This window comes from Chrysemys picta, chromosome 6 (genome assembly GCF_011386835.1).
Source record: "Chrysemys picta bellii isolate R12L10 chromosome 6, ASM1138683v2, whole genome shotgun sequence".
Lineage (NCBI taxonomy): Eukaryota > Metazoa > Chordata > Testudines > Emydidae > Chrysemys > Chrysemys picta.
Genome location: NC_088796.1, coordinates 98,135,410 through 98,156,757, shown reverse-complemented (window position 1 = coordinate 98,156,757; position 21,348 = coordinate 98,135,410). Strand labels below are relative to the sequence as shown.

The 21,348-nt window shown below is 40.7% G+C and overlaps 1 protein-coding gene and 1 long non-coding RNA gene across 4 annotated transcripts in view; both read right to left on the bottom strand.

Annotated features, from left to right (window-relative positions):
* Positions 1–3,251: 3,251 nt before the first annotated feature.
* Positions 3,252–3,890, bottom strand: LOC135972427 (uncharacterized). Its single transcript, XR_010588879.1, has 2 exons — positions 3,768–3,890; positions 3,252–3,479 (listed from the first exon to the last, which is right to left on the bottom strand). It is a non-coding gene; the product is annotated as an uncharacterized LOC135972427 (long non-coding RNA).
* An 18-nt stretch (positions 3,891–3,908) lies between these two features.
* The window catches only part of PCSK5 (proprotein convertase subtilisin/kexin type 5), a 296,986-nt gene continuing 279,546 nt past the window's right edge, over positions 3,909–21,348 (bottom strand). For all 3 annotated transcript variants that reach the window (XM_024105417.3, XM_042850577.2, XM_065550516.1), the window contains 10 exons: positions 20,050–20,133; positions 19,250–19,445; positions 15,772–15,989; positions 14,505–14,741; positions 13,682–13,912; positions 11,365–11,542; positions 10,707–10,924; positions 8,324–8,424; positions 5,963–6,149; positions 3,909–5,447 (listed from right to left, as the gene is read on the bottom strand). In XM_024105417.3, the coding sequence (XP_023961185.2) occupies positions 5,035–5,447; positions 5,963–6,149; positions 8,324–8,424; positions 10,707–10,924; positions 11,365–11,542; positions 13,682–13,912; positions 14,505–14,741; positions 15,772–15,989; positions 19,250–19,445; positions 20,050–20,133 (2,063 nt within the window). In that variant the 3' untranslated portion in view covers positions 3,909–5,034. The remainder of the gene's footprint in view (positions 5,448–5,962; positions 6,150–8,323; positions 8,425–10,706; positions 10,925–11,364; positions 11,543–13,681; positions 13,913–14,504; positions 14,742–15,771; positions 15,990–19,249; positions 19,446–20,049; positions 20,134–21,348) is intronic.

Genomic DNA, 21,348 nt, shown 5'->3' with positions numbered 1-21,348 from the left:
CTTGATTCTTTCAGCCTGACTTACGTTAGTAACTAACAATTGTTAATGTTCAACATTTGAGAACCACTGGTTACTAGTAATTTCTAATATGGATATGTATGTGTGTATGTAATGTATATAATCAACTAGTTAAAGTTGGGTTTTGTATTGCTTCAGTTGACTCCTTTGCAGACAGCAGACTTCACTCTTTCTTGTCATGAAAGTGCCCTACCTGCTTTTTGTGTTGAGGGCAATGAGATTGTACAAAAAGAAGAAAAATCCTGTTCACACTGCTTAAAAGTATGGTTGTACATAGGGAGATTGGTACAGCTACCATGTGTCTGAGCTTTGGAATCTTGCACCAAAAGGTTTATTAAAATTCCATGCTGTTTTCTAAGAGTCCCTGCAGACTCCTCAACAACATGTGAAATCACCTTTTATTAGCAAGTCTTCCTACTATTTGGCAAATTATATATCTTCACCTTCTACCCATCAATATCATCCTAAATTCTTAGGACTAGGTTTTATTTATTCACAGAATTTCTACTGTCTAGGATTTATTGCCATGTTGTGTAACTAACACTGTACTCACCTGAAGCTACTATTACTTCCTGGGTAGTATTTCCACAAGAATAGATTTTTAATGAAAACCTAGTAAAAATTCACTTGGTCAAATCTTACTCTTTTTCACACTGATGTAAATCAAAATTGATTTTTGCTGTTTCCTTTTTAAATGGATGACCATGGCTCTTTCACTAGTGAAAACTTAATTACAACATTTTTTCTCCAGATTGCTAGATAATATCAATAGACTTAGTCCTTTATTATAATTATTTTTTTAAAATCATTGCCTACTACAATAGTACTCTGATCCCTCATCTAGGGACTGTAGGTTCTATTGATAGATAGATATGTAGAGAGAGCCCTTTTAAAACCAGAGACTCTCCTTGGCTTTCAGTGATACTTTTTAGTGTCCGCCACATTTACCATCTAGTTTTGATTTTTTTTTTTTTTTTTTAAATAACGTTCAAAGGGGTTAATCTGATCACTTAGAACTAATAAAACAAACATGGCTGAGGTGATCAGCATCCTGTTGCAAAACACCCCCGTCACCCCACTACAAAACTTCCTCCCCCTCAAGCTCCTGTTGATACCATTTATCAAGTATTCACCCCTTACAATCAATTCCCTCCTCAACAAAACCAGTCCCCCTCCACAAAATTAATTATCTCCCACTGTGTAAAACATAATTAATTTCTTCCATCTCACCCAACACAAAATCAATATCCTCTTCCAGGAGCTCTTAGAACTCAGCCTTCTCCTCACAGCAGCCTGTCCCACCTCTTTCATCCAAAAGCACTGCTCTTATGGAAACGGGGAAGGCGCCTCTTAGCTGCTTCTCTGCTAGCCAGGCCTGGCCTGCTCTGCTTCTGCAGCCCCACTCTCATAGTAACGGTAAGCAGCTCTTCATGCTTCTTTTTATGGCTTCTTTCCTGCCTTGCAGCAGCTGGTGGAATGGATCTCCATAGCAGTCAAGAGATACAGATTAAAAATTTTGGTAGCCAGAGAGCCATAGGTGGCAAGTCAAGCTGGATGCAGAAGGGCAAAAGCCAAACACTAGGCAGGTCTGTAACCTAAGCACAATGTAGAAGTTAAGGCCTAGATTTTTTCAGAGGTATTTAGGTGCCTAATTCCAATGGGATATATTTAGGCACCTAAAGATTAGGCAGATCTGTACCTCCAATGGGAGTTAGGTGCCTAAATACCTTTGAAGATCTGACCCTCAATCTCTACATTGTGCTTACAGTGCAGACTCTCTTTATTAGGTGCCTAAATATATCCCATTGGAGTTAGGTGCTTAAATAAATATCTTTGAGGACTGGGGGATAAGCCACAGAAACAGTGCAAACTAGAACTGAGAGTAGAACTCAAAGGTTTCTGGCTCTCAGAGGTGTACTAAAACCACTGTGATTTTTATATCTGGTCCATTAGGTAGGACCATATTTTTGAATAGTGAGTTGCACATTTTTAGTTTAAAACAAATCCCTTTTTGAGTTACAGGAGTTCAAAAAGGAATATTGTGCAAGACATTTCCATTAATTTGTCATTTGGGTAGTTTTGGACACACCAGCCTTTCTTCATGCTGAAACTGAAAGCCCATAGGCTGCTCAGTTCATACATAATTTTTAGAGCAATTTTAAGCATATTAGGGACTTAAAATAAGCCTTTGAAATTTGATAAGGGCAGTTTCAGGTTAAAGCATATTCTTACAGCCAATTTATACAAACCACTACTAAAATAAGGGTATTGTTAAATGAGAGGTGTGAACAGGAAACTGAATAGTTCTTTTTCTCGGTATGGCCTTTCAAATATGTTTTCACTGTTTTTCTTATTCTAGCCTTTGTTTTGTTTTGAGAACTTTTACCAAGAATGAGCTTTTACTTAAAGTGATTTGTCAAATCTTTATTTTCAAAGTACCTTATTGTTACATCTTTTCCTATAATTATAAGCCATTGATTTATGTTGGGCAATATGTTAAATGGTTTTAACCCTTCCCCTGGTCTGCAAGTAAGGGTTTGAAAATTTGGCCTTCAGCCCTTTTCATTACAAAGCAGGGGACAATAGATACATAGACAACAGCCCACGTTTTTGTATTACGAATTCAGATGTGTAATTAATCAGCATGTGCATCTCCAACATCCCACTTTGACAATGAGGATTTAAATAATTAGAACTCAGTCCAAGATTGTCGTTGACTTCAGTGGGCATTGGATTGGGTTTTGTGGAGGTGGGAAATGGTGGAAGTGGGAAAGAAACCTGAATTAATGATTTTTTTCCTTTAATAAAGTGAATGGGCTGTTGATTTGACAATCCTAACTTCATCCAGAATTTAATATACTACCTAAACCAAACTTTTAACTCTGTTTGCTAGGCATAACCTGTAGTTGATAGTACTTATGTAAAGTGTTCCGTAGCATATTTTACATGGAGTCTATATAACATCAGACATTGCATAAATAGGGGAAAGGCGGGTGTTCCCTAGTCTGAGTTAGGTGGGTACATTTCACTTGGCTCTAAATTCCTCCTGTAGGGGAGATCCATGGTAATTGTAATCCATTGGGACTACACACCTAGTGGCCCAGAGAAGATTTAAAATACGTGAGCGCACCCTGAAGGAGCAAAATGGGCTTTATAGAGGCGTTTCTTTAACCAGCCAATAAATGACAGTAGTAAGAATATTGGAAATATACTGAAAGTCAGCTTCCTTCAGGTCGTCACAAGTATTTCTAAAGCTCTCCTATCAGTGTTAACCAAAAATACTCTAAGCGTATACACCAATTGTGTATTGTAAGGAGACAAGGACTATTAAATGCATTGTCTAGGTTTTTATATGGCATCCCTTACCATAGTATCAGAGTTCCTCACAAACATTAATGAATTAACAATCCCACGCAATACAGAAATATTATTAGCTCTGATTTACAGCTGGGGAGCTGAGACTTAGGCCTTGGCTACACTTACCCGCTAGTTCGACGGCTGGAAATCGAACTTCTGGGTTCGACTTATCGCGTCTAGTCTGGACGCGATAAGTCAAACCTGGAAGTGCTTGCCGTCGACTGCGGTACTCCAGCTCGGCGAGAGGAGTACCGCGGAGTCGACGGGGGAGCCTGCCTGCCGAGTGTGGACCAAGGTAAGTTCGAACTAAGGTACTTCGACTTCAGCTACGTTATTCACGTAGCTGAAGTTGCGTACCTTAGTTCGAATTAGGGGGGTAGTGTAGACCAAGCCTGAGAAAGTAAGTGATTTGCCCACAATCACATAGGAACTTTGTAGCAGTGTGCAGCATTGAACGCAGGTCTCCTAAGGCCTAGTCCACGGTTTTAGCCACAAGGCCATATTACTAGTGAATAACAACCTTCTTGGCATGCTTTTGTATAAAGATTCAGTTTATTCTTTCACAACAAAGGAACCAGGTTTAGCGTCTTCTCATGTAATGCAATAAATTATACAATCTATAATGATAAAAAGATCATTATTGTCTTCCATTGTTTCATTTTGTTTTTCAGTGCAGTGTTGATTACTCCCTTTCCTATTATCTGAACATCCAAAGCCATTTGTGATAGATATGAAAAGTAGGATTAATAAATCTGTTGTTTCATGTCTGTTCTGTGACAATTCTCTGTAATCTCAAGATTTTTCCACATACATATTTATAGACTAAGCACTCCTTTGTACTAAGTCCAAATAAGTCTGTACAAAATGAAATATTGCTTAAAATGCATACTCACTAAGATAAAAGTGAAACAGGAGTTAGTCATATAAAATATTTCAGATTTTTTTTCATTCAAGCCATGGCTACAGCAATACATTCTTCTTGGAATAGGGTCAGAGTGACCTCAAATTTTATCTAAAACTGAATGTCAGAGATATTAAATTTTTGAGGAAATGCACTTAAAGATTATAGAAATGTGTCAGATTTTGGGGCTTACCAGTGCTTTGGATAATACTATGAAAGGAAAAGAGAGTAAAATATGCAAAATCACATTATAATGTGAACTACAGTACAAACTTTAATCACACAGAAATAAACAATTAAGTGACATCCTATCCCAGGGACATCTATCATGTAGATACATATGCCTTTCTTGTTTATATCAGTATATTTTTAAAAGGGATTGGCAAGTGCTAGTTGGATACGTGTGTCTGTTTTATATACCTATGCACTTACAGATACATACTGGAAAATATTTTATTTCCACACATGAGTATACAGAAAAAGAATCTTTTAGCCAACCCATTTCTTGAGTACTGCTGCTTGAAAGACCCATCAAGGATTTATAAAATGTTTTGGAAACAAAAGTTTAGAAACAACTCTGCTTTCACAGTATGTATAGCTAAAATCCCTTTTTCTTAGAATTACCATAAACATAAAATTCTGCTTGAGCCCAGTCATGCAGAGAAAGAAATATTTTATATCCCCTATAAGCTAACTAAATTAATTTAATGTAATGAGAAAGGCAGTAAGGAGGAAAAATACACAAATTAATAAAAAAATTATCTAAATGAATAACTTTCATCATCATATTCCAGTTCATCTTCCTCCTCATCCTCCAGAAGTCCATATTTAAATTTATGATAGACTGTGCCATCCTGGCTCATATATACAATATCATCATCATCATCTTCTTCGTCATCTTTATCCCAGTCTTTATACTCAATCACTTGATCATCCTGATAGCTGGTGCTGTCATGGTGGTTGCTCTTGTAAGAAGGGAAGGGTTTTGAATGATCTGTCAGCTTCTGGTACCCACCTTTGATTACTGTCTGGGCTTTGGCTCGTGATCTTCTCCAGATGAATACAATGGCTCCAATGCAGAGGATCAGCAAAATGGAGGTAGCAACAAAAAAAGTAGTTTTCCCTTTGCTTTGAGTTGGTAGGTTCAGAATGGTCTGTAATACACACTCATCTGCAAGTTAAAGGTAACCAAAAAAATGTGAATAACATGACATAGTTAAAGTGGGGACTTCATTTTAGGTGAAAGTTTATGTATTCTGTCTAATAGCACATTTAAACCCACTAACAATTTAAATGTGTTGGACTGAATTTACCTCTGGGGTAAAGCACCATAGCTACTTTGAGTAGCTACAATGGAGTTACACCCGGGGTGAGTTTGACTTGAATTTAAAATGCATGCCTCAATTTGCCACCTATTTACACAAGCATTTCCCATTCACCCAGATCATGAAACATTCTGAGAAGACTTGGAAGCTGTCTGCTGGGATCTGACCCTTTAAAATAGCAGCAGTGAGTGAGAGACTCTAGATACTCTGGCAATGGTGTATTAGAAATGCATTTGTATGCAGCAAAGTCCTGCAATGATAATTCTGCAGCTCAGAAGAAAATCAGTTTAAGAAACAAAACAAACACCCAACAGACCACAAGGTCATTAAATATCAACATTTCTCTTCATCTCAGTCCTACCTTGTGTTTCACTGCAGTCGCAGCACTCCTGGGTTTCTGTGAGATTAGAGCCATCACAGCACTGCACACAGCGGCCCTCGTCTAGGTAGAGTTTCATGTTAGCTGGACACACAGTGCAGTTGAGGGGTCCAGGCCCTTTACACTCTATGCAGGTATCATGGCATTTTTCACATTCTGATTGGTCTCTCTGGGGATACAGAACACAATCAAACCACATTTGCTTTCCTTTTCTATTTCAGCACGGAGCTGGCAATTCTATGCTGCTGTAATCTGAGGGGACAGATTCTGGTCCTGTGGACATAAATGGCAAAATTAGTTGGGACCAGGATTTAGTCATAGTGTTTAGGTCGGGGTGGGCAAACTTTTTGGCCCGAGGGCCACATCGGGGTATGGAAATTGTAGGGTGGGCCATAAATGCTCACAAAATTGGGGCTTGGGGTGCAGGAGGGGGTGAGGGCTCTGGCTGTGGGGGTGCAGGCTCTGGGGTGGGTCCAGAAATGAGGAGTTCAGTATGTGGGAGGGGGCTCCAGGATGGGGCAGGTGGTTGGGGTGTGCCTGGGAGGGGTGAGGGCTCTGGGGTGGGGCTGGGGATGGTGCAGGAGGGTGCTCCAGGCTGGGATCAAGGGGTTTGGAGGGCAGGAGGGGGATATGGGCTGGGGCAGGGTGTTGAGGTGTGGAAGAGGATCAGGGGTGCAGGCTCCAGGCGGTGCTTACCTCAAGCAGCTCCTAGAAGCAGCGGCATGTCCCCCCTCTGGCTCCTACACTGAGGTGCAGCCAGGCAGCTCTGCACGCTGCCCTGTCCACAGACACCATGCCTGCAGATCCCATTGGCTGTGGTTCCCAACCAATGGGAGCTGTGGGGGTGGCACTTGGAGCAGAGGCAGCGTGCCAAACCCCTTGGCTGCCCCTACATGTAGGAGCCAGAGGAGTGTCGTGCCACTGCTTCCAGGAGCTGCGCGGAGCCACGGTATGCAAGGAGTGGGGCACATCCCCAACCCCGCTCCCCAACTGGAGTGCCGGAGTGTGGCAAGCGCCAGACCCTGCTCCGTGGCGGAAGCTCGAGGGCCAGATTAAAATGTCTGAAGGATCGGATGCGGCCCCCGGGCCTTAGTTTGCCCACCTCTGGTTTAGGTGATGGCCACCATCTTGGCTGATACACCAAGGAATGAATGGGGCACCTCCAGAACTAAAAGCATGAGCTACTACATCGTAAGCTAAAGAGCCAAGGCACTATAATTGGGAGCTGTAACAACTCATATCTTCTGTGAATTGACACAGAGCAGGAGTTGTAACACATGGAAGCCACTAGTGGCTTCCATATAGTGTCTTGGTGAGCTGCACACATCTCTGTAATTTCTTCTGTCATCAACAGTAATAAAAACGACACTGAAAACGAGGCCCCACAGTAATATAAAACTCTGGAGTATTTTTAAAATGTAATTCTCCATTCTTGAAGCCTAATGCAGCTCAATTCCCTTAATAGTTATTTTAAATGTGACAATCAGCAAATAACCACATGGCCTAGCTCATTTCATTGACATGGCAAATGATTCGGAGCTGGGTCCCTATGGCTGGTGTTACAATGACTGGAGAAAATTAGTATTTTCCCTCTTATCCCTCTTCCTTACCATCTGCTGGCTCATGGGGGACAGATCCTGTGAAGTGCTGAATGCCCTTGGCAGCTGAAGGCATTAGCCAGCACCTCATCAGAGGCACTCAGTTACACACAGATCAGACTCAGTCACAGCCTAGCTCTGAAACTTACTTAGAATGTAAGTTTCATGGGGCAGGAACCATGTCTTTGTTCTGTATTTGTACAGTGCCTAGCACAATGGGACCTGAGTCTATGGGGCTCATAGGCTCTACCACAATACAAATAATTAATAATAATTATTAATAATAATGACACACCCTTGAAGGAAACTGCTCAGTAATGCTGCTAGGATAATTGAGGTGGGTAGAACAACTGGGAAAAGATAAAACAAAAAAGAAAATGTGAATTAAATCCATCACCTCTGGAATCCTTTGGAAGTGAGGTAAGGAAATGCCTGTTCTAATGCCTACCACCCATTCCCACACATCTCAACTATCCCCCATTATAGAGGTCATCTCTCATTTGATCCCCTCTGTTTTGCACATACTCAGGCCCTGATTGTAGTCTGACTTAATCCTGTTTTACAAGGATGGAATTCCATTCATTTCAGAGAAGCATTTGGAGTCATGTCTTCTCCACCAAGAGGGGAATAAAAATAACTTTTGAATTTTGAATCAAACACTGTTTGCTCTGCTTTTCTCCTTTGGTTTTCAAGTCCATTATTATGTAAATATTTTCTAGAGAAGATGCTTGTGTATAGATAGTACCTCTGGGACTTTGTATTCTCCAGCAAAACATTCAGAGTAGCAGATTCCACCTGCTAGATGGTAACTCCACACACAGGACGTACAGCTGAGAGCTCCCTTCCCTTTAAAGGAAAATAAAGCAACAGTTTAATATTGGAATATGAAAAGTTATCATCTTCCTTTGGAAACTAAGCTAAACTGCTCCCACCAATGACACAGGGCATTTGTTGTCATCAAGTATCAGTACTGAACATGCCTAGCATTAAGAAGTCTATTTGAAAAGTGCCTGAGCCATAAATTAAGAAAAAAAAACTTGTGCTATTAGAATTTTGGGTGCTCAAAAATATTTTCAATGTATATTTTTAAGTTCATTAAATGCTAAAAGATTACTGAGAGAGACAAGTTGTGTGTGTGTGTGTGTGTGTGTGTGTGTGTGTGAAGGTCTATGTTTTATTGAAGAAGAGCTCTGTGTAACTTGAAAGCTTGTCTCTTTCACCAACAGAAGTTGGTCCAGTAAAAGATATTACCTCACCCACCTTGCCTCTCTAATATCCTGGAACAGACACGGCTATAACAACACTACAAATAAACATTACCGGATATGGCAAAAAGAGTGTGAGCCATTTTCCTATTAGTGATTCAGATGATTTGCTGGATGCTATAATGTTTTGCTTCCTTAGACAAGCACTAACAGAACACTGTGTGCTTGGTTTATTACACAAACAGTTTCATAGGCAAATACAAAGGTTACATGCACATCTTGTGTGGCATATTGAAGTGGATGGTTTGACATGATTAACATGAAAATGGGGCTGTTCAATCAGACTTCAAACCATCCCCCTAACCCCCATGTCCATGGCTGTGTGAGAAAAGAAGAAAATAGAAATGGAAGAAGTGGGTAAAGGAGTGAAATTAGTAGCATTGTCTCAACTAGTAAGGGCTAGATTGTCACTTGGCCTAACATGGCCATACAGCCCCCTCTCCCGGTGCTGCTGGATTAAGGTTATCCAGATCACAGCACTGGGTTCCATGTGCAAGAAAGGGACTGTGCTGTTGCTCCGTCTCAGTAAGTGTGGAAATGGAGGGGAAAGTACGGAGGGACCTGGGTAGAGCCATGACTCTTCCCCCTCAAAGTGCCAATCAACAGAACTTCACAGTTTTCCAGGCTGGAATAAATTATTTCCCCCCTGTAGCAAGTGGGGAGCAGGAGAAGAACCATGATTCTCCAACCATAGTTCGTCCCCAGTGCTGCTGGGGCAGCACCGCAATGTGACAACAGTTACAGGCCATACACTTTTTGTTTAGGAGAAGGATTATTAACCAGTGGGCTCGTTCATATTCAATCGCTCCGGTTTTGTAACTATGGTGGGAAATGTGCCCAGTAGTATTAATGGCAAAACAAATACAAAATCATGTGTAGGAGGCAGATTGTAAATTATAACAATATTTCTGATTCCAAATCCAAGCCAAAAATATTGCTGTTGATTGAAATAATTTGCCTGTACAACTATATTTTAATAGATATCAAAGGGGATGTTTCATTCCAGGGGTTGCTTTCAAATATTATTATGTTGTAATTAACCATCTGCATTCTTCAATGCATATAGTACATTCTAAGCTACAGAATAGCACCTGGTAGCTATCATTTGATGCCATTCAGAGAAACAAGGAAACCATCTAAGTCCAAGGAGAATAACACTGCCCAGCTCAAAATTGGATACAAGATAATTTTTTAAAAATAAATAAATAAGCACCAGGTTGGATTAGAATGGCATTAGTACAAAATGGATGGTGCCTCAAGGTGAACTTCAAAAAATATTTGACTGTATTTCAAAACACATTTTGTCCTACTACCCTTGAACCCTAAAGTCTGTGCTTTTAGTTTGATTTATTTCATTAGCTGTCGATTTTCTGCCCCTTCCTTTGAGAATCATTCATCTCTGAGAACTTGGAACCAGATTCTGAAACCCTGACTCACACAGAGTAGTGCATTCAATGGGACTGTCACTAGTCACAAAGTAAGGCAGTACTCAACGTGAATAAGGGAATCAGAATTTAGCCCCTTATCCCCTTACTGAGCTTGAGTAGTATCTCATTTTGTGAGTAGCCTCATTGATTTAAATGGGACTACAGTGGAATAAGTGCTGAGTCCAGCAATGAGCTTGTTTTACAGCACAATTATTAGTAGCCAACAGACTTCTAAAATCTGTCTAGTGATACGTTGGCGAAGCAAGTACAGAATCATTAGAAAACTGTTCAACTCTCATAAATGAACATGTTTGCATAACGTGTAAGTTTCCTACTGCACAGTGTTACCAAAAACTTGAGCAGAGAGAGTTGGAGAGAGATGTAGATCATGTTTTAAAGCTCTTGTGGCAGAGAAGCACATAATGTAGGATCTTACCTTCACAGGAGCTGCAAGTAGGGTGGCATCTTTCACAGGTGTTTGTATCACGATCCTCATAATAATATTCAGGGCAAGAGGGGAGACATTCATTCTTGGAGTGAAGCAGGAAGAAATATGTATCACAGGACAGACAGTCTGTGGGCTGAGGTCCCAAACACTCTTTACAGCTCTTGTGGCATCTCTCGCACAATCCGATGGAATTGTTTGCATAATATCTAAAAGAAGTTTTAGAAGAGGTGAAGATATGAAAATGTTTACATGGTCAGAAAAGATCCATTCCTCTCAGCTATTGCAAAGATTTCATTCTTGATTACTCTTTTCTTTGCAAAACCGCAGTCTTAATGGATGTAGGGTGTTCCCTTTAATGCACGTTTGACATTTGGCCTCTGAGTTTAGCGAAAGAACAGCACTTTCTAAAACAGTGGGGCAAATTCAGTCATGAAGTAAGCAGATGCGCCTGTGGACTAGGACTCAGGAGATCTCGCTCCAGCATATTTCTTTGCTGGGGAAATCCTAAATTGTCCCTAGAGAGCACCCTTAGTGTAGAGAAATAACATGAGAAACTTTCATCGAAAAAAAAGCAGAATTGAAGGCTACATGTTTAGCAAAGCTCTCTGTCCAATGTAGGTTTTAGCTATCCATCCTGGAGCCTTACCCAACTGTGCAGACTTGTACGCATCCCTTTCCTTGTTTGTACCAGCCCGATCTGCAGGTATGGCACTGCGTGTTGTGTTTTCCATAGCAAGTCTCACAGGTGCTGTGGCATGTGAAACATCGTCCCTCATCTCTGTCAACATAATATCCATCAGGACACACTTCTACACAGGTTGTATCTGCAGAGGGAATAATGCAGAACCAAGGATCACATACAATATTCTCTTCTCCCCATTGAGGCTAGATGACATATTCCATCTCAGATTCTACAGCAGAGCCAGAAAGGGAGTGCCCTGCTGTACTAATTATTTTTATGCCTTTTAACTCTTATCCCTTCATTTGTCTGTCTCCATTTTCTCTGCCTAATGTAGACTGTAAACTCTTCAGGGCAAGGACTGCGTCTTTTTTTAATTCCTGAAAGTTATCAAGAGTTTATCATATATAATAATAATTAATAACCATCAGCATCTGCGATTTATATCAGAATATACAAAGGAAAAAATAATCTTCAGGAAATTTTATCCCTCCATCTGCAGCACCATTTATCTCTTGGTTTTTCTGCTTTTGATTCTAAATACCTAGCTCACAGTTTTGATGCATATTTGGTCACATCTATAGGATTTATGAGAATTTTGAGCCTTCATAGCTCAAAGGGTTTAATCCCAGTGAATAATTGAGCAGCTTGGCTGCTGCTTTGTGTGATGGGAGAACACACTTACAGTCCTGCCAAACGTATCATGAATATCACAATGTTTCATTGAGATTTCAGAGGGAAATCAACAGAACCTAATTCTGCAATGTAATGTTAGCACTAAGACAGTTAACCATATGGGCTTCAACCTACCCAATGTAAATTAGGGTGAAGGAGAACAATGACTACTAACAAAGTGAAATAATCTTTCTTGTGTTGTGTGTTTCAATACTCAGGTTACAGATAGTCAAGAGAAGATTTTTTTCCTTACTAATATTATTTCTTCGATATTTTGTTTGCCACTTTCTGGACTACAGGTTGCCTGTCTAGCTATCTCAATCTAAGGGAGAAACAGTAATGAGCAAAATGATATTGTTCATTAGTAGTGGAAAGGGGCCTGAACCAAACCCTCAAATCTGTACCCTCACAAACTTGCGGGTTCAAAATCTGGATCAACATCTGAACTTTCCAAAGATCAAAGAATTGTGATTCAGTGTTCAAATTTGGTCCAGAGCTGGGAACTCTGATTCAAGCCTGGATCTAGGATTGGGATCACAGGCTTTAGCTAATGCCCAACTCTATTACATCTCTATCATATTCTCACACTATGATGACTACAAGCAAGAAGAAATGTGTGATTAAAATGGTATTTCTCTGCAAAATTATTTATTTTTGCCTTAAGACAAATTCACTAAATAAATAAATAAATATCAGGATTTGATCTTACAATAACATTTCTCTAGTTTTGATACAGAAGCTCGCTTCTCTGGAGGAAATTTGGCCTTTGATGAACTTTGTAAATGTTCATTTTTGTTTGTTTTTTATGTGCACCTATTCACTAAATACTAAATCCTGATGGACTTTCAATATTCACCCAGTCCTTACTCAGGCAAACCAGTCTTCTGTTCTTTACTTCAAACATTGGTTTGCTTGAAATGCAGTCAAACAGAGAATTGATCTGGGGACAATTTTTCAACAAGTCTCCTTAACGATGTCTGTATATTTGTGAGTATATCTATATTTCACACTCAGAACCTGCTAAGGCATTTGAACAAATCCATATTTGCAAATATACATGAGTTTTATGTGCGCAAAATAGTTTGAATTTGCAAAATATGCAAGCAGGGCTAAAAGAACCCAGATGGTTCTTAATGTGATTTTCAAGTCACCAACTTGTAATCAAAGCTGTAGGAACAGACAGTTGAAAGCAAGCAGAGAGTAAGTAACAGAAAAGTTTTAGTTCTTTGTTAGCCGTAAAGTGTCATGATGGTTAGAAGTTCTGCTTTGGCCCTCAAAGTTTGTCAGGCCCAAACCTAAATATCTGCCCAAACTCCAGGGCTGGTCTCATATGGCCAAGAGATTTTCTTGACTAGCTCCAAAGAATCAACTGGCATGTTTGCATTGTGGCACAAACACCTGAAAGCTATCTGTCATACCGGACTTGCAATGATCAGATTGGCTTCAGCCTGTTGAAATATGGATCCCATGACCAACCATCTTGACATTTCATGAAAAGGAGCAATAGAAGTGCAGCTTGAAGCACCATGATTAATGGGGATCTGCATATGTCACATATCTTCAAAGGAGAAGACAAAATAAAACCTGGCTGCAGAAGCATGATACTTACTGAGAAGATGCCGATTTTTTGGACAGCTAAGACACTGATGTTCAGCAGACCCTGTACAGCGAGAACACCTCTTGTGACAAGGCTTACAGGTCTGAGTTTGCTCATCGTGGTACTCAGTGAGAGAACAATACTTGGATGTCACACAGTGACCCTGGCTGTTCATCACCATGCCCTCTTTACAGGTAAGGCAGGCAGTGGAAGAGGAGCAAATCTGACATGTCCTGTCACACTCTGAAATGTACAAACAGCAAGTATTTCACCACTGTTTTTTTTTAATTTCAGATTCTTTTTAAGTAGTTTTAATTTGTCAAGTAGCGAACATACACCCAGGGGCATATTTTCATTTGGGGAACTGGAGAAAGGTTTGTGTGTTTGTTTAAATATTATTTCCTATCCCATTCTTTCTATAGCCTAACAGTTTGCGTTCTTTATTGACTGCCACTGCATACTGAGCAGTGGTTTTCCCTGAACCATCTCCAGCGATGCTTGGTCTTTTTCCTGGATGGTGACATATAATTTAGAAACCAGTAATGTGTATGAGTAGTTCTAATTATTACTTCCCATGTTCATTTCCTTGCACTTGTCAATAAATTTCATTTCCAACTATGTTGCCCATTCACCTAACTTCTGGCTTTCTCACAGTCTTCTCTTGTTTGACTAGACTAAGTAATGTTGTGGCATTGGCACATTTTGCCGCCTTGCTGTTCTCCTCTTTTTCAGGATCAATGGTAAATGTATTAAACAACACCCCCAAATCACTTTTAATACTATTCAACCGGTTCTACTTAAGACTGTTTCCATATTTTGGGGAAAAAAATAATACCTTGACAATCTTCTGTCTCTGTTTCATAGTAAGTTCCTTCTGGGCATTCTCCAAAGCACTCGCCATTGTGCAAAACAAAGGACCTGCTGGCACACTCATTACAGTCATCCGAGTCAGGCCCATCACATTCTTTGCAGTCCTCATGGCAAGGAGAGCAACTCCTGGAGTCTGCATAAAAGCCAGAAGGGCAATCCGGCAGACACTTCCCATTGTGCAAGAAAAACTGGTCCATGCATACTAAGGAAAAAGAAAAGCAGCTGGCTAAGCAAAAGAACAGCTTATTTTCTTCTACTGATAAAACCAACAAAAACTGAATATAGCACCTGCTGCATTACATCTAGGGATGGACAAACTAGTTCAGAAAAATAATAAAAAACAAAAATTGTCCTAGAGCCTTTACTAAAATTCAGGTTATACCTAGATTGAACCTCTGCATGGAGATGGGCCTATGATGCAAAGTTACCTCTGAATTTAATTCCAAACTTCTCAAAAGTTCAGGGATATTTGGATCTGAACTTTTGTTCAGCTCATTACTGAAATAGGGTCTGTCTGGAATATTTGCATCCAGATCTGAATTTCCCCAGAGGCTGGATGTGTTAGGATATGGAGTTATGGGCTGATCTGATCTCTACCTTTGGGTTTATTTTAACCTTGTAGTTTAACCATTTTTTCATTACCTTTCACTGTCACCCACTTTTACACTTCCAGGTTGACAGATAGTTGCTCAGTTTTACCTGCCCTTGAAATTCACACAACCATTCAAACTTTGGGGTGAGCAGCCCAACTAAACAGAATCCCCAAAACTTTTGTGGTTCACTCATCATTAATTGCATGAACACTCAGTGGGCTTGATTCTCCACTGCTCTGTATCTTGTGTAGCCATTTGCACCTGTGTAATGTCAGTGTAAAATGCTACTAGTTTAGAATGGTAGCATTTTGCATCCACCTTGTACAAATGTAAATGACTAACTGAGTTGCCAGGCAGTGGAAAGCCAGGACCTGAGGAATATCTTGAAACACAAAAAAAGAACAGAAAAAGGAATACTGAACATGTGTCATTCCTAGCTCTATCTGGTTAAAAATCCTATCACGTGATACAGTGCTCATTAGCACTGAGTAGCTTAACAATTAAATTAAAGTTACTTTTCTCATTTTTGTTAACTACAGAAGAACTATCTCTTTCAACAAATATTTGCCAGTCTGTATATTTTCAGCGAGGTCTTATCTTAGCCAAGTGGATACATGCCATGCTGATTCCCTGCAGTACCTTTGCATGCACTTTCATGAATGCATTCCTGACACATCTCAGGGCAGTGTTTACAGATTCCATTGGTGGCAAAGTGCTTCTCAGAACAGGAGCTTTTACATTCCCATTGCTCCAGAAGCAAAGGACTTTCACAGGACTGACATTTTGTGGCATTTCCTTCACACGTCTTGCAGGATCCACTACACTTGATGCAGGTACCAGTTTCAGCAAAATACCCCCTAGAGAGTCAGGACAAACAGAACAAATGGTAGGACAGAGCACATTTCTGGCACAGTTTGATGGCACAGTTTATTGCAAATATAGAGGAATAAAAATGTATTGGGTGAACCAGGAGCTTCATAATGGACAGATTTCACAAAGAACTGCTATGTGCCATACATCTCATACAAGATATTTTGCTCACTGCACCACATCATCCCTTAGCAGCACCAAAATCACCAGCATCCAGAAGGCTGCATGGTATTAGCAAAGTTTCCCATGAATTCTTTCCTTCTGCCTACCAGGGTGTCACTGTGATACTCACTCTTCGTGTCCTCCTTCTGCTTCCCAGGCTGGAGAAGCACAGAATATGGAAGGAAGAAGCCACTGCCTGCAGCAGGGCTGCCCAGAGGATTCAGGGGGCCTGGGGCAAAGCAATTTTGGGGGCCCCTTCCATAAAAAAAAGTTGCAATACTGTAGAATACTATATTCTCGTGGGGGTCCCTGCGGGGCCTGGGGCAAATTGCCCCACTTGCCCCCCCACTCTGGGCGGCCCTGGCCTGCAGCAGTGATATCAGTGGTTCAGGAGAAGGAAGAGAGATATCATTCCAATGGTGGTAGGACAAGCAGAAAGAAGATACACCCCTGAGTAGTGGGAGGGATGGGGATCAGGGAAGAGAGAGATCTCACCCCCAGCACCAGGAGGGATGAGCTGTTCCTGCACTAGTAGAAGGCACTACAATGGAAGGTCAACAACTCTGTAGAGGTGCGAGGGGGGAGGGATAGCTCAGTGGTTTGCTAAACCCAGCGTTGTGAGTTCAATCCTTGAGGGGGGCCACTGAGGGATCTGGGACAAAATCAGTACTTGGTCCTACTAGTGAAGGCGGGGAGCTGGATTCCATGACCTTTCAAGGTCCCTTCCAGTTTTAGCAGATAGGATATCTCCACTATTTTATTTTTTTTAGGAAGGAGCTAGAAAAACATGATCACATCCAAAAGAAGTGTCACTCAAGAAGCTATTAAAATTTTGGCGAGTGTATTCTGCTGTCAGGAGTGTGTCACACTGATACCTGTGTTATACAGCCTGTGGGTAAATGGTGAGGAGCCTTTCTGAGAAGCAGCTCTAACTCTCCTCTAATAACCAGATGACAGCACATCTAATATGGTGATTCCAGCATGGATCTGTGTGATGCAATTTGTGGCTGAACTTCGACATAATCTGATCCTACAAAGAATGTGCCCTGGACTATGAAAGCAGAGCAACTTTAAGCAGACTGACATAGAGCAGCTGTGGGCAACCAGAGTCATTCTAGGTTTGGAAGGATTAATCATAATAAAATATTTGCTAGGCTTGGCCTGTATCTCATAGACGAAAGGAGATGGAAGGGCAGGCTGGAGGCACATTTCATTCTGCTTAAGATCTTGAAAAGAAATATATGGAGAGAGGCCAATAACCTGTTTGAGATAATTACTAATTCAAAACTATGCAGTCATCTTCTAAAACTGAGGAAGGAACAAGTATAGAAAGCAGTGCCAGCACAATATCTACTTTGCACTAACACATACACCCAGGCAGCCTTCACAAAGAGGGGTGCTTTCCAGTGCTTTACTGGCATTTCAGGGAATGCTTTAAAAGAGCAAGGGGCAGTACTTTCCAAAGAAAGCCAAGGAGGTCAATTAAGAGGAAAGCTGGAAAGAAGGAAACAGAAGAGAAGAGAGTCCACCTCCATCTTTCCTGTTTCTATCTTCTTCCTTTCTTTTCTCTTATCATTTCTCAATATCCTTCCAATCCCTTCTCCCCCCCCTTTCTTCTGTCGTGGGAACTTATCCTCTCAAGCACAACAGCTCACCTTGCTTTGCTGATTCACTCTTTCTAAATGCCTCTGTCACAAGAGAGTAGTGGATCAGTAAGATATCTAGAACACCTTCCCTGCACACTACAGTACTTACTTTGCTTCTAAAAGAAGACATTTAGAACTGCATGAGAGCACCAGTGTTTCTCTGTGATACCTTGCAAATGGGAGTAGGTGATAAATGTAATGTAAAATATCCTAGGGGCTGAAACTTGAAACTTAACTCGGGCTGACTTTGTTGTAGGAAGGCCAGTATCTGAAACCCTGTTATGAATGGGTCTGGCAAGATACTCTGGAAGACAGCAAAAAGTGCGGGGGATGCAGCAGGTATAGATGAACAAGGTGAATTAAATTGCATGATTCCATGCAAAAAATGTGGGAAATGGGTTCTGGAAACAAACACAAGTTAGTGTAATAACGCTACAGCATTATTTTGCAATCAGTGGGTTATAGTTCATTTTTTGCATGGGTAGGCTGAAAGAACCCACTCTGGCCTAGATTCTGATCTCAGTTATATCTTTCATGTGGTTATTCCAGATTCACTCTGGTGTATATGAGATCAGAATCTGTCCCTTTGATGCTCTGATTTACTTAATACAGTAAGCAGATGTGCAAATGGTGGTAGGAAAATACAGCCAATAAATTAGTGTAAATCACAGAGGAAGAGGGTTGGACGTGTTTTCCCAAAAGAAAGAAACTAAGTGGTGGCCACTAAGGACTGGATCCTACACAGCATAGAGCATTATGTATACATGCACTTGGTAACTAGTGATAAGTAGGATATAGAGTGCAGTGGAACCTGATCTGCTTTAGGGTCTGATCAATGCTCATTGGAGTCAATGGGAACCTTTGTTGCTGAATGACTGCCAGGTTACTGATGCATAGTAGGAGAAAAACCAAAGAAGATAGTATATGATTAAGCTCTCCATTTGCATGTTCAGGATTGTGCTTCAGTCCATAACTCCTCAGACACCCCCATTCTGTGCCCATACCCTGCCTCTTTTTTATCCTGTATTCTTGGGGGTAAGGGAGAGGGTAGAGAAGGTTGTTGAGGGTTACTTTCAGTCAATGTGAAGATCTACACTGAGTGTGAAATCCTGGCCCCATTGATATCAATGGGAGTTTTGCCATTGACTTCAGGAGTTCACGCCTAGTGCTTAACTTTACTTACTTACATTCACATGTAGCCTCTGCTAACAAGAGTAAAGTAAATTACTTCATCCAACTGTATACATATACATTGTTTCAGCACATCATAATTTCTGATGGCCAAAATGGTACATTAACATTTCCATAACAGGAGTTTATGATGTCCTATCTAGAAGGACCTAAATTATGGAGACAAGTGGCACAGTTAAAAATTAGTGAGCAAACTTGAAAGTTGGTGTAAATCAACAAAACAAGGGAAAAAATACACAATAACTTACGTGGGGCACTCCTGAAAGCATCTGCCTTCATGTAGGTAGAGCGGCCGCTGTGGGTGAGACTGGCACTTCAGGCAGTGCCTGGGGCCAGAGCAGTTTTCACAGTCATCTGTGCAATTCTCACACTTCGAACTTTTCAGGTCGCCAAAAGTCCCTCGAGGGCATGTACGTACACAGCTCTCAGCAAGAAGAAATCTCCCTAGCAATACACCCACCCCAATGAAATGGCACAGTTGAGAAGGCTTAACAAAATAACTCTGGGATCTTGTTTGTGGTGGCCAAACCTGCAGTAGCGTATTGGTGGGTTTCTTCTTTTAAAAATGGAACCTTAACTTTGCATTTCCTGCAAATCCAAAATTTAGGGTTTTTTCCCATTTTTTTAAAAACTGCAACATTCTTTTAAGCTATTTTCCAAAAAGGTCAGTCTTATGGCCAACTCACTCAGAGATTTTAAGGCCAGAAGGAAGCATGATGATCATCCAGGCTAACATCTTGAATAACATAGAATTTTACCCAATAATTCCTGGATTAAGCCCATAACTTCTGGTTGAGTGGGTGGGGAATCAGATCCCTTGATAAATTTGTCCAATGGCTAATTACCTTTGCTGCTAAAAATAAATGGTTTATTCCTAGTCTGATCATATCAAGTTTCAGCCTCCAGTCATTGGATCTTGCTGTGCCTTTATCTGCTAGATTAAACAACCTCTACTATCCATTAACCAAAATATTCCCTGGGAATATATAATATACCGAAGCATCTAGCCAACTACAAACTCTTCCCAAAGAAGCTGAATGTCACTTACTTTCTGGACATGAAGTGCACACCTCGGCAGCTCTATCACAGGTCCAACATGAAGCATCACATTGTTGGAACTGTTTTTTTGAGTCTGGGAAGGAAGAGGGAAAAATACTGCTGTTACCCTGTTTCATCTTAGTAGGGACTGGATCACCAATGGCACTTTTAGGAGGACAAGTAGGCAGGGCACCTTCATTCAGTCTGGGAACTTTCCTATTTGCTTTTTCTACATAGATTCACTCAGAGCTATTTAAAAAAACCTAACTATTTACAGCCATAAAAGTCTCATTATATTCCTTGAAATTAGACAATTGACAGTTTAATTCAATCACATATTCTTGGCTGATCAGTAAAGGATTAGTGTAGAAAAATAAAACACAAAGGGCACCCTCAAATCCAGTTTGGCATTGTTCTAGAGTGTTTATTGCAAGTGCAGAGGCTATTTTAGCTTATTATTGGTAATTTCAGGTTGGTGGTGTGGATGGTCATAGAATTTACACCACAAATAGGTAAACACAGACACATTTTATCTGGGGGAGAGGGCGGAGGGGAGGAATATATGGTTAGGGGACTGCTGCTGAATGAAGAATTTGTATTATGCTTTCATGCTACTTGGTTATATTATTTCCCTAACACATTTTCGGAGTTCCTTGGAAGTGAATTAAGAATATGAAGGGGAAGAAGGGAGTGCCTGGAAAGAGATGTATTCACCATGTATCAATAATCGCCCAGTTCTCCCCATCAGGAAGAATCCTTCATGTTCCTCTTATCGAATCTTTTTATCTCCAAATTTACACTTCACACTCTCAGTGGGAAATTTGGGGTAGTGTTTGCATAGACTTTGCTCAGCTGATGTCCAAATTTCCAGGAGCCTGAGGTACATACGTAATGTGCATGGGGTAGCCTGTGAATGCCATAGGTCCCAGCATGCAATTCTTCATTTTGACCAGGCAAAAAGCTGCTCAAATGAAGATGTAGCACTGGATTCTGGAACCCCTTCAGGCTAGTCTTCCTTATTAAAGATGAGGGTGGACACTGCTGTGTTTGACCAACCTGTACTTTGGCTACCCCTGTTTTGGATCAATATGCATTTGACCTTTGTGGATGTACATAGTACTCCCTTCCGTGTTGGATATATTGAACAGTTATTAACATACATCCCAGCAGCATTTTACAATTGATAGGTATCACTCTCTTTAATCCATTCCACTCTCTGTAATCCATGACTAGTTCTGGGTGAAGCTTTTCAGACCAATAGTTTATTCACAGAGAAATGAGGTTTCAATTGACCCAAAACTATTCATGA